Here is a 14,014-nt window from a genome sequence, read left to right as displayed (position 1 = left end):
CTGATGAATTAGGTATAAGCAATGGGGAGAGGACTGAAAGCATGCAAGAGGGTGCTCACAGGTTGTCTGTAAAGACTGTGCTATCTTCTAGAAGTCACCTGAGCAGCATGGATTTGGGTATCTGTAGAAGGTTTTAGAACCAGTCACTCATGGATACTGAGAAAATGCTATTTACATATGTTACACACATGCATATGCATGTGCACATATTTTATACGCATAAATAAAAACATGAATGTTGTTAACACATATATATGATTATGTACAAGTATATATGTTTGTACACATAAACATATGTTTAAAGATAAATGTAAAGCATAGTCTACCTACTGTTTGAAATACCAGTTTGTATGTAAAAACATTCTAAGGTGCTTTGATCTAGCCTCTGCACACACAGCTCTACTTTACTCTCCCTAAAAGCTTTGTAATACTACGTACATATTTAAACCTCCATTTATCTAATAATCGTCTTATTGATGGGCATGTAAATATTCTGATATCTCTCCTGATTTAAAAAAACAGGCAAATAAGACAACATACACATACCTAAGTGTCATGTGTTTATTAGCATGGGAATACACTGAGTTAAGTGGTTTTTTTCACTTAACATTGACAGGGCCTACTGATGTTCACCCAAAGCTGTATTGATTTACACTTGTATCAGTGGCCCACTGTTTTAATGAAGACTAGTCATAATCTTGTGACAGTTTCCCAGTGGTCTACGAAAATATCTCGTTTTGAGTCCAGTGACTGTCAGAGAGGCTGCACATGTTCCTGTGTGGTTTTCCCACACCGCCTTCCTTTGACCTCTCTCTATTCTGCTGACCACTTGTCCTGTGGTGACACCTTCTTAACTAGGCATAGCAACTTTCATTTGTTGTAAGCACTGCAATTGTTTTCCTCCTGATTGTCAATTTGTTATCTGTCTTTTAACTTGGATTCTAGTATATTCTGCTACACTAGCCTTCTGAAGCATCTACATGGCTAAACAGATTCATTTCTCTCTCTCTCTTAGTTTTCCCAGACAGGGTTTCTCTGTGTAGTCTTGGCTGTCTTGGACTCCCTTTGTAGACCAGGCTGGCCTCAAACTCACAGCAATCCCCCTGCCTCTGCCTCCTGAGTGCTGGGACTAAAGGTGTGCACCACCATGCCTGGCAACAGATTCATCTCTTGCCTTTTTGTTTCTAGGTTTTGAAGCCCATGGATTTTGTTTGGTTGTTTAATTTTAGTGCTGTTTTTTATTGTTGTTGTTTGTTTGTTTGTTTTTGCGGTGCTAGGGATCAAACTCAAGGCCTTGCACATGTCACACAAGCATCTTGGCACTGAGCCACATCCCCAATCTATGTCCTTTCTTTCTTTCTTTCCTTCTTTCCTTTCTTCCTTCCTTATGTCTTTTTTTGTTTATTTGAGACAGTGTTTCTCTGCATAGCCCTGGCTGTTCTGGAACTCACTCTGTAGACCAGGCTGGCCTTGGATTCACAGATTTCTGACTAGTTCTGCCTCTCCAGTGCTTGGATTACAGGTGTAATCCAAACAAAAAAAAATTGCTGAGGAAAGATCTTACAGTGTGTGTTGCGTGCGTGTGTGTTTCTGTATAGACAGCATAATAAATACATGTTAGGTGTGGAAAAGAAAAAAGGACTCTAGGTTTTCTTCCACAGAATTAATTAGAAGCTATATTTCGCTTGATTGTGTGTGTGTGTGTGTGTGTGTGTGTGTGTGTGTGTGTGTGTGTGTGTGTATGGCACTCTGTGTGCCTGTCTGTGATCCGTCTGAAGAGACAGAGGAACTACGATGCCTTCATCGACAGAATCCAGCTTTACAATGGTATGAAAGTGATGTATACATCTGTGGACACTTGCCTACAATCCTGTACTTCGAGCTTTGTCTAGAATTTTGTACTTCTCTTGAGCTAGCCACATGGTGTGCTACTCTCTGTAATGCTGGCCATCACAAGCCGCAGAAAGCTTCAGGTCCCTGAGATCCAGAAAATACAGGAAGAAATAACATTGGTAGCTGGTTAGGGATGTACAGCACGTTTTCATCTCAGGCTGTTTCCAACTAAGTCACAACACCAAGGGCTGAGAATACAGCTCAGTGGTACAATGCTTGCTTAGCATGCACATGGTCCTGGATTCAGCCACGCCATGTGCAAAAGAGACGTAGGGTTGAGGAACATCTGTACAGTAATCTTTCTAACACACGAAATCCTTATTTTTTGTCATCGCTTCTGAATATTTTCTATTATAAATAAAGCTGAGGTAAGCAGTTTAAAATATAAATGTTTGCACAGTCTACTTGTTTAGGGAGTAGACTAAAGACTGTGGAGCACATTAGCTGGACCAGTGGTTCTCAACCTGTGGGTTGTGACCCCAATGGAGATTGACTGACCCTTTCCCAGAGGCTGCCTAAGACCATCAGAAAACGCAGATAATTATATTATAATTCATAACAGTAGCAAAATGAAAGTCATGAGGTAGCAACAAAAATAATTTTATGGTTGGGGTCACAACATGAGGAACTGTTTTAGAAGGTCACAAGAAGTTGAGAACCAGTGATCTAGACTGAAGACTGGGTGGCCAGGGATGGTGTAATACTGAGGATTGAGCCTGCGGTCAAGTGTGCTACCACTGAGCTGTATCTCTAGCTTCCCTTTTCTTTTTTCTTTCTCTTTCTTGATTTTGAGACAGTCTCACTGAGCTGCCTAGGCTGACCTTAAACCTTAAGCTCACCCACACTAGTTTAGGCAAGACGTGAGAGTGAGAATTTCCTGCCTCGGCCTCCCACATTGCTGGACTTTACAGGCATGTACTTAAAGTGCCGGCTAAAGGTCTTGCCTGGTTTTGTGTTGTTGTTTTATACTTGTGGGAGAGGGAGGGAGGGACGGAGGACACTGTATGATTGTATGTATATGGTATATGTGCGTGATACACGCATGTGAGTGTGTAGGTGGATATGCATATGTACACATGGCCAGAGCAGGAAGTTAGGGCTTTCACTCCATTGCTCTCACCTTAGAGAAACTTACCCTTCCAGTCAGGTGAGCTCCTGGGAGTTGTCTGTCTCTATCCCCCCCAGGGCTAATGTTACAGGCACCAGAGGCCATATGAAGCCTCTCGTTAAGACTTCCAAATGCCGTCCTGAGAGTTTGTCCCAGCTTTCCTCTGACCACAATAAGCGAGCCAATTGCATCAGGTGCTTATTTACATGTCTATTTTTTCTTTTCTTGAGATAGCATTTTATGTATTCCACACTGGCTTCAAACTTACTAGGCTTTTCAGGATGACCCTGAACTTCTGACCTTCCCGTCTTTACCCTGTGGTCACACCTGGGCTTTAGGGCTTCCTGTGAGCTTGTCTCTGCCCACTGAGCTTAGTCTCCGGGCCTCTGGAGCACTCACTTTTCTAAAATGTGTTCTCTGTTTTCTTTTGTTTGCGTTTTGTTTCTCATATGCACTTTTGGTTCTTTGTGTGTCTTGTGAATTATACATTCATGCTCTTTGCTCATTTTGTGATAACTGCCTTTTATTTATGAAGCCTCTTTATCTGTTAAGAAGAAGGTATCTACTAACTGTGCTGCGTATCACCATGTCCCCAGCTTTTTGATCACTTATATTTCTTTTACAGTGATTTTTAACTTTTATGTACTCGAAACCTCTAGTTTTGTTTTGTTTTGTTTGTGTGTGTGTGTGTGTGTGTGTGTGTGTGTGTTTGTGTGTGTGCGCTTTATTTTTCAGCTCATGCTTGAAACATCTTCCCCTTCATAGAATCAAATGAATTTGCTCCTGCATTTTCTTCTAATCTTTCGATTTCATTTCCGTACCGCTAACTCTATAATCTACCTGAAATGTATTTGGGTGTATAATGTAGACTAAGGATCCTACATCATTCGGTCCCTGGCCTTAGCCAGCACCATTTCCTGAAGGATCTTGCCTTTCCTTGTTGATTTGAACTGTCACCTTCATCACACACTAAATTCTTTCATGTCAGGCGTCTCGCCCCGAGCATTCTATCTCACTCCACGGATCTAACTGATATCGCAGCACTTTAATCATCGGGCTTTCTAATAACCCTGTTGATGCCTGGTCCACGGTTGAGGATGTTAAGCTTGCCCACATCCTGCTGTATCAGCAGCAGCTGGCTTTGCTTTGATTTCATAAAAACTGCAGGAGCCACAGGTAGATGTTTGGGTCGCTAAGTGACGGGAGCTGAGGGAAATGGACCCGTCCACATCCCACCTGCCACCAGTGCTGTGAGGGGACCCTGAAGTCAGAGGGATGGCACATGCGGCACCGATGTGGTTCTGAATCATTCAGTTCAGCAAGCAGAAGGGCAGAGCACTGCCCGACTAAGGGAGGCCCTGCCAGCAGCCTCCATCTAATGTGCACAGGACAGGTGATGAGGTTGCAGTCTGGGTGAGTCAGGATGGGATACAGAGTCCATTCTGCTGCCAAGCACTTTATCGTCATGTCCGCTGCCCTGGAAAGTAGTGTTTACCTATTCACTAAACAGTGCATGGCTGTTGGATCTCCTCCCATAGGTGAGATGGGGGGTCAAGGTCATCTTCTGAATTTTTTTGTAGAGAATTACAATGAGAAAAATTAGCCAAAGGACCCACAGGCCTGAAACTAAGTATGGGATTTCATTTTCAGCCCACACAGAGGATAGCCCAGGGCTAGCTTTCCTGTGGGGGAGCTCAGGGGGAGCTAGAAACAACAGAGGGAATTGAATTCACACTCCCTGGCAGACTTTAATTTTGCTCTTTCTCACCTCTCCGTACTCCAAGTAGCCAGCAGCCACGTTCCCCCCAATTATTTCCAGTCCTTGTCTACAGCTCCCCAGTATGGCATGTCAGTCGTAGGGAAGGCAGAGAGCTGAGGGTGATTGATCCTGTAGAAACTCTAGAAGGTTCGCTGCATTCTACACCCCCACCACTTGGCTCTGACTTTGCATAATTAGTCAGCTCTTAACCTGCAAATCCCAAATCTGAAACCCTTGTGCCTTGATATGGCACCATCAATGGAAAATTTTATGCCAGGAAACTTTATTTGATGGGAATTACTGCTTAAAATCACCTTTGTGCTATGCATATAAAGTGTAGGTGGGACTAATGAATTTTGTGTTAGATTTGGGGCCCATCCCTTGGATATCTCATTATGTATATGCAAACACTCTAAAGTTTGAGGGGGGAGTCCCAATCCAAAATACTTCTGGTTCCAAGTACTGAGGATAAGGGGTGCCGCAAGCCTGTGTGGCCATCGCTCCCCCCCACCAAACCCTGGGCCCTCCCTTGTCCCCCTGCCCCCCCAGTTGCATCCATCTCTCAGGTGCCTCCCACTTACTGTTCTGCAGGGATGTAGCCATCTACCAAGGGGCTGCACTCCACACCAGCCACCTTGACGTGTGAAGCGATGTCCCGAAATTCCAGGCCCAGGTTCTCCCCTCGGATGGTGACCTTGGTGCCCCCTTCCCGAGGGCCTGTCACTGGGATGATCTGCAGGGAGAAAGAAGGGCGATCCTTTAGGCCCCCAAGAAGCATCACTGCCTGTTTGCTGAAGAGGCCAGAGTGGGCGTGGCTCTTTATTGCTCCTGCTCACAGTTCCCTGAGCAGGTCCACAAGTTCTTTGGCTATCAATGGGTGGTAAAGAGTCTGTGTTTCTCTGTGTCCCTGAGGGCCGTATTCAAAGCCCCTGGTCTATTTTCCCATCCTCACAGAAGAAAAGAAAAGGATGAGAATATCAGGAGAGACTTCTGGCCTGAAATACAACCGTCTTACCCATTCAGAACCACCTGTACCTAGGACCACCCCACCCAGTCTTTAAGAGAAAGTGTCCAGTCTCCATGATCGTAAGTTGTTTCTCTCACTGAAATTCCGAGGCACTTTCTCACACTTCTTTTATGACAACCACTTCTCAGGTCAAGTTCCCCGTCCTTCCACCCAGCCCTTCTTCCTCTTTTGAGCTTATGCCTCCAGAAGCACGCTATGTCTCCAGTTCCCCCTGCCTGCCTTTTTCATCAATGGCAGCATGCTGTTGCAGCCAAGCCAACCTATTACTCTCTAGAACATTTGACACAGAGTTTACCTTCCTTCTTGGCTTGGCTTCTCGTGGAAGTGGCTTTAATTTAGACTTTACCCAGGTACACTGGTCAAAGTGACTGCCCTTCCCTCCAGAGATGTCACCATGGGTGCTAAAGCGGAGCTTGGCGTGTTTTGAGGGAGGGGCTGTGGACAATGAGTATCATCCAGCTGTTGTTTCCCACAGCAAAACCCTTTCCTGCTCCTCGTTCTCAGACTACCTACACCTGCAGCGAGGTCCTAGGGAGGTTCTGAATGGCAGGAGTCTCTAGTTCTTTCCAGAATGCCACAGTACCACAGCCTGCCAGGATTACGTATGGAGCACTATCCAGGATGGCTGGTAAAACTGAAAGAAGCAAAGACACTAAATTGGGCTGCCCCCATGGTAGTATTTCTGAGGAGAGGCTGTTTATTTACCAAAGACTAGCAACTTCCTTCCTCTTACGTAGCCCTGTGTGGACACATATGCCTGAAAGCATCTATGTGGTGTGATAGTTTACATGAGCATGTTCCCATTACAGTAGAAAAACAGCTTCGTTGGAGAAATGGACCCACTACTGCTCAAGTGAGGTGGGCAGATGTGTGGCAGGCAGGGAGAAAGTGCTCAGGTTCTCCCCCAATGCTTGTCCAGATGATGGGTCCCTAGTGTATCCCAGGTCCCGGCAGGGGGCCTGCATGAAGTTCCAGCCCTAGCTTGTCATCTGGTAAGAGCGGTTTTGTCTTTGGACCAGTCCATGGTCCCCTGGAAGGCTGATGCCAGGTTGGAGGCAGTAAGCAGCCCCCGCCATAGGAAGATTTGTTTAATTTGTCACCTTGTTCCTGTGATTTTCTTGGAGTCGGGCCAAGGAGAAAGCAAATCCAGCTGATTGGCTTCAGTGCACTGAGTCACCACATGCCACAGCCCCAGGGATGGCTTAGCTGTTAGCAGCATGGGGGTAGTGGCTCCACAGAGTTGGGCTGTGTTATGGATGGACAGGGAAGTAGAGAGGGGGATGTGAGGAAAGTGGGCTGAAAGGCCCCCTACCCAGCCCGCTGGCCTGGAAGTCACCACAGTCAACAGAATGAAGAGGGGGCTCAGACAAAGACCCAGTTTTGAAGTTATCATCACGCTGAAGAGTAAGGTCCAGATGAGGCGTGCATTCTGAAGGCCATCCTGAGGTGGCCAAAGGGGGTTCACGCATAAAAGCCAACACTGTTTCTGCTCAGACCCATCCCAGTCACACAGTTTGTAAGAGGCGTGTATGTCCTGTCACTGCAGTGAAGGGGAACATGAGTCCAGGACTCAGGAGATTTGGGAGACAACAGTATTTTCTTTATACTCTGGTATAAAGCCACAGCTCTGACAGTAGTCTATACAGGACAGGAAGATAATTACTCTGGGCTTTAACGTCTAAGACAGGTGTGAAGGGTTCAACTATGATGCCCCCCCGTTCCTACATGGAAATCCTAACTGTACCTCCTCCCCTCCAATTCATAGGTATAAGTTCTAACTAATCTCATGACTTGGTTATTTGCCCTGTTGCTATGAACAAATATCCAAGAAAAGCGACTTAAGGAGAAAAGGATTTATTGTGGCCAATGGTTGGGGGAGTTAGATGCATCACAGTGGGACAGCATCGTATAGGGCTTGGTCCCTGGCAGCAAGAGCACGCTACCTGGTGCATGGTGTTACCCATGAAGCAGAGAATGCAGAAGGAAGCTAGGCTCTAAGCCTCAATGCTTACCCTGCAGGAACCCATGTCCCCCAGCTTGGTTCCACCTGCTAGAAATTCCACAATGACCTAAAACCTAAGCACCACCTGGGGCCAAGGCTCCAAACACACAAGCCTCTGGAAGTCATTTCCTATTCAGACCACGCAATTCTAGTACCACAGAAAGTGACTTTGAGGAGCGAAAAGTCTTTACAGAGACGGTTAAGGATATCATTAGGATGGGTTAAACCCAATGTGATCACGGTGTTATTATTAAAAAAAAAAAAGGCAAATGGGACATACAGAGACATGCATAGAAGAAAACACGAAGCAGGGCAGGTGACAGCTAACCAGTTCCTTCACAGCTTTCAGAAGCAACCAGTCCTGCCAACACCTTGATCTTGAACGTCTGCCTCTAGGATAGTGATAGTCTAAGCTACAAGGTTTGTGATGCTTGGTTTCAAAACCGCAGGTGCGCAATATAATAGGACTTCTGTGCTGACCAGTCAGGGATAGGAAGGGAATGTGCAGACTCCAAAGCATGACACATATACATAGTCTAAGACCACAGTCACCATTGCTCAATATGGGATGGGTCCATCAGCAAAAATGAGCAAAGCTGGGTACCAATATGTCCTCCTGATTGACAGATGCAGATACAGCTGTTTCCTTCCTTCTTTTGGCACTCTTTCCCATCTATCTCATTATCATAATCAGCATCCTCCATGGCTGAGAGGTATTGAGGACCTATTGTGTGTTGAGCCCTCTTTCTGAGGTGATGGGAGAATTATATAGGATGCAACTCTTATGTTGGGAGAATACTTAAAAAGAGACATGCATTCTATTCCTATATAAGACATGAGTAAGGTTCTTCTGCCTGGTGGAAGACTGCCTTAGATGAACTCACTGTCAGAAGTGTGGAATGGGGACAGGGGCAGCAGCTTCCTTGTTTAGACACCCTTGGTGATGATTTAACCAGAACGGCGATGGACAAGGAGCTTGGGGAGTGCTACAGAAACTGAGGAAGCACGTGGGATGCCAGGACGCCTTCAAGTCAATCCCTGGAACTCACCTGTGGGACAGCAGACGTTTAGACTCACTGCATAGGCAAAGGATGCTGACAGAACCCTACACAGATCCAGCTTTGTCCCTACTATCTGTGTGCTTGCTTTGTTCTGCCCCATCCCTCCCTGTTCTCCACAGTTAGACTCCTCAACGGCATCCAGATATACTGCTAATCTCCCTTAGGCTTTGAGCCTTTCCTTCTGTCCCTAACTCAACTAGGCCAGAGAAAGGTCTCTGAATCAAGCCTAATCTTCCAGAGGAATCTGTGAAGAAAAATGAGGTTAAGACACAGCCAGTCATATCATCTATGGGGACCACCGGAGTGATCAACACCACAGCCAGGAACCGTCTTGAGGGCTATAGGTGGGGTGGTGGCTTACCTCTGTGATCCGAGGGTTGGTACATTTGCTGTTGGCGCCTGACAGTTCCAGCCACCGGCTCTCATGGGCAGGGCAGTGCTGGCGCAGTGTACATTGGCCTGGACTCTGACACCAGCCACACTCAAAATCTGGGTCAGCCTTGAGGCACAGCCCACAGCTCTCACGCATGGCCCCACACTTGTAGAGGTAGACTGTAGAAGACACGGACAAGAGGCACTTTGGGATGGGGAGCAGCCCAGAATGGCCACAGGGAAAGGGTGGGTCTCAGCCATCCTGTCCAGCAAGCCCCAGTCACTCTGTCCCATTCCTGGGAGCCACGACAGTGCAGAGCCCAGGGTCAGGAAGCGACAGGGGAAAGTGGATGGAGAAGAGCTAGGTCTGGGAAGGAAAGGCTCAAAGCCTAAGGGAGATTGACAGTTGCTGGGAGCGACGGATGAGATGACAGAGATGACATCTTCCCAAGAACGCAGGGCTGCTCTGCTCTCTCCTTCCCTCCCTTGCCCCAGTCCCATCCCTTCCTCCCTTCTCTACCAACCCTCTCCACACCTTTATTCTGAGCTGGGTTGTCAATGTTGAAATGTCCGTTCCACACGACTGTCAACTCCACTGGCAAGTTGTTGATCTCCATCCCCTCATAGGAATACTGCAGCCAGGATGAGGTGGTGAGGAAAGAGGGAAAAAAAAACGTTAAAGAGATCTCTATGGAGACCTGAACGCTTAGCCTGGGGCCCTCAAGAGCACACAGAGTTAAGGACTAGCAAGGACTGTGTATATGTATATATTCTTAGATATACATACAGACATGTATGGTCAGATGGAGGGCCAGAGGGGCCAGATGGTAATTCAGAGAGTGGGGCTGGGCCTCTATAGAACACCTCCGTGGGAACACACCTGGGCAGCAAGCTACCTGTGCAACAGTATACCTGCACAACAACGCATTGGTGCAACTGTATGGATGTGGGAGCCAGTTCAAGAAACAGACCACAACAGTCAATGCCAAGAGTCATAACTGGCCAACGTGCCGGAAATAGGTGACTGGGTGTGGTTTGGCCCAAATGGGACATGCTTATCAACCCCTTTGTCCAGAGGGACCGCACCAAGGCCAAGGAACATAAGAGGAGATAGAGGACTTTATGAGCTTATGGATGAGGGGGAATGCCATGAAATGCTGTGTTCCAGACAAGACATGGCTACCGCACTCATGAACTCATAGCGACTGTGGTTACCTGCACAAGATCAAGTTGGGCCAGTTGTAGCATAGATGGGTGAGGAACTCACAAGGCCTCCCTAACCGAGGAGTGACTGGCAATTAAAGGCTGGTGGCAGGGTATTGTTCTCCTTTGGGGGGTATGGCCACTGATAAGTTGCCCACACTCCAGCAGATAGCCCCATACTCATGCATATATGGATAGCACTAAATTAACTTAGTAGGTTATTAAGAAGTATGTGTGTGTGTCTGTGTGTCTGTGTGTGTCTCTGTGTGTGTGTGTCTGTGTGTGTGTCTGTGTGTGCATGTGTGTGTGTGTCTGTGTGTGTGTGTGTCTCTGTGTGTGTGTGTCTGTGTGTCTGTGTGTGTGTGTGTGTCTGTGTGTGTGTGTGTGTGTGTAAAATCCTGGGAGAGTTGGAAGTGGAAACTGGAGGTGGTGATATGATCATATTTCATTGTATACGTGTATGGAATTCTCAAAGGGGATAAAAAGGAACAGACTGGATGAACTGCTCATTGCAGCCAAGGGTCTTAAGAAAAGATTGCAGGTTGAGCCCAGGAAAAAGCCCTGTTCTGTCCCAACTGTCCAGGGAACTCTGGTCAAAAGGCTCTTCCAGGCTACACCTCTACAGGAAATGAACTCTCAGTTCCAAAAAACGTTCAGTGTTGTCAACGCCGAGAATGGGACCACTGGCCACAGGCAGAGGGAGTGGGTAGCAATAAATACGAATAAAGGAGTGTGGCTTAAAACAGGATGAATGGTTGAGCATAAGAGGGCGGTGGATTCCACAGAAGCTTTATAAGGAAGGGTGGGATATCCTGTGCTCCCACCTGATGCCACCAGGACAAGCCTTGGAATCTGCGTAAGATTTAAAATGCGCTCACAGCCGCAGCTTTCCACCGTACTGTTACCCTCTTACCCTAAAATGATGGAGGGCACCCCTGCATCTGGTTTGTCACTCAGATCCTCTGCCTGCTCTCCTTAGGAATTACTGTTCTGAGCAAGGGTGGGTCCTGAGTAAGTGATGCTGAAAGGTGAAAGAGGGTGCTGACTTGGGGAAGTTGGGTGCAGGAAGAAGGCTCCGTGTATGGCAGCCACTGCTCTGCTTGACTGCACTTACTGGTCGGTGAACAGCGTGGTCAGCGCTCCTATCCACTGTCTGGTGCTTTTCTTACTATACCAGCAGACTTCCGTGCCACACCGGGGTAGGATGGAGGAATGGAAATGTGATATGTTTTCTGGACAGGAGGGGCCGAGGACTGGCATTTTGTTGAAAAGATTCATCCATTGCGCTAGGTTAGAAGTCAGACTTGCAAATCCAGTGTTGCTCTTTTCGGTCCAGATGCAAGGTTTGGAAGGCCTGGACTGCTATGGAGGTGTGAGTGGAGAGCAAAGGAGATGGTGGAAACCGTCCCTTCTCTAAGCTGGATCCAATTCTTCTCCTGAGCAGGAAGGGAACTAGCGCAGATAGTGGGCATGGTGGCCCGACGGGAATCTCTGCAGCGAGAGTCCAAGCTTCTATCGCTTGGCAAGAATAGATTCGTTGCTTGTTACAGAAGCTTCTAAAGTCCAGAGAATTACCCAATGCCCCTAAGTTACAGAATGGACCACACTCTGAGTGTGCTGGGGTGTTCTAGACAACACAGTGAGCATCATGTCTACTCAGACCTTTTCAGACTCTATCCTATCACTCAAAAGTGTTAACTTCCTCCTTCCTAGCTGGATAAACCCAGCCCAGCCAGAAACATCTGACGTTTTCCCAATAAAATAGATGGCTAGGGAGAAGCTCCCAGCATAGCATTCACACTATCCACCAGCAGATCTGTGACTGACACATGCTGGGTACAGAGAAGAAAGCCAAGGGTGCTTGTCCTGAAGAAATGACCGCAGAGGCTTTGATTCACTACAGCCCTGCCCCTCAACTCTGAGAAATATGCTGAAGAGCCCCCAGTAGAAGTCTGAAACCTGAGATAGCATCTATCTATGCTGGATGTATTGTGCACACACACTGATGATGTAGGTGTAGTTCAGGCACAGTGTGAGGTTAACAACAACAACTGAAAAAGTAGGACAATTACAACATATTATAAAGGTATGTGCCTGCTCCCCCACTTTCCTCCTCTCTAACAAGCTGGTAACTTGGGATCAGTCAACATGATAACCGAGAGCCTATCTGTGGCCCATGACTTTAATCCAACCACAGATGGGAGGATCTATGTGAGTAACAGGCCAGCCCAGTCTACATAGTGGGTTTTAGGCTAGTCAAGGCTATATGATGAGACTCTGTCTCAAAAAGCTAAATGTGAAAAATGACATAATAACCAAGTTGTCTACTAAGTATACATCAGGCAGGTAGCATATATAGGATGGATACCCTAGACAAAAACATGGTTCATTTCTGCTATGCAGGAAAAAAAGGGAGGGGAAGGATCCCATGAAAAACTTATTTCTGGAATTTTCTATTGAAGAGTTTTTGACTGTGGCTGTTCATGGGTAGTGATGAAAAGTAAAACTGTAGATGGAGAAAGGCAACTTAATCAATTCTCCAGGGATGGATCTGGGAGGCAATCAACCCAAAATAGCTTCAGGAAGTCCCTGAAACTGACTAGATTCATTGGGCTCTTTCCTCCCAAGTATTCAATAAAGCTGCAAAGAAAACTTCCAGAAGCCAAGTGGCAAAGACTCAGTCAGCTGTATGGAAGGAGCAGAGACCAACAGAACTGCCTGGAAGAGGTTTAGGCAAACCTCATGCACCTGGAAATGATACTTTCTAACCTGTTGAACTGCCATAGGCTATGCATGGGCTCCAGGTTCCCATCTTTTGGAGCTGTCACCTATGCTGGGGTGGGCTTTGATGATACAGCTGCCTTTGAGTCATTTCTGCTTCTGTGATTAACCCCTCACCCACACTCCTATAAGTAAACTCAATAAAACTTATTGGTTGATCAAGTTGGACTTTGGTGGTATCCATATGTCTATCATGGGGCTCTCTGTAAAGGAATGTTAATTCAGAACATGGTTGTTCTGGAAAGAGATCACATCTAAAGATTTTTTTTTGTCTGTATGATCTAGTTGGAATACAAATATGCCTTTAATCTAGGAGACAGAGGCAAACAGATCTAAGTTCAAGGCCAGTCTGGTATAGAGCAAGTATCAGGTAAAGAAAAGCTTAGGTCCAAGCATGGTGGCACATGCCTTTAATCCCAAATGAAGGTAAAGGTAAAGTTGGTTTGTAGAAAGAAGCAGCCATGTTGGAAAGTGATGTTTAATTGAGTGACAGAAAAGGTGACGAATTAGAGAAGATTTGACAGAGTAGGATACACCCAACTCTCAGGAGAAGAGAGAGGAAAGGCAAGCTAATTAAGAGGAAGTTTACACACAGAGGAGGCAGTTTTAATCAGGACAGGAACAGGGAGATGGGTTGCAGAGAGAGATAACGCAGGTAAAGACAGACCGAGCCAGAAAATGAGAAGCCAGAAGATTATTGCAGATTCCTGAGTTAGTCTGAGGCCAAGCAGAGCAATTCTGGGCCAAGGGAGAAGCCAGATTAAACAAGTCAGCTGGGAGAGACTTTGAGCCAGAACAGCTGAGTTGA

At 46.5% G+C, this 14,014-nt stretch overlaps 1 protein-coding gene across 1 annotated transcript in view; it reads right to left on the bottom strand.

The window, feature by feature from the left end:
• Nucleotides 1–14,014, bottom strand: part of PLXNA4 (plexin A4) — a 452,691-nt gene that overhangs the window by 62,733 nt on the left and 375,944 nt on the right. Inside the window, exons 11-13 of the mRNA XM_084784426.1 lie at nt 9,758–9,854; nt 9,212–9,402; nt 5,342–5,493 (exon numbers count right to left, since the gene is read on the bottom strand). Coding sequence (XP_084640552.1) covers nt 5,342–5,493; nt 9,212–9,402; nt 9,758–9,854 — 440 coding nt within the window. The remainder of the gene's footprint in view (nt 1–5,341; nt 5,494–9,211; nt 9,403–9,757; nt 9,855–14,014) is intronic.

The sequence above is a fragment of the Acomys minous genome (assembly GCF_964271855.1).
Source record: "Acomys minous genome assembly, chromosome: 6".
Lineage (NCBI taxonomy): Eukaryota > Metazoa > Chordata > Mammalia > Rodentia > Muridae > Acomys > Acomys minous.
The sequence above is the reverse complement of the archived record's forward strand: the minus strand, read 5'-3'. Positions and strand labels throughout refer to the sequence as shown.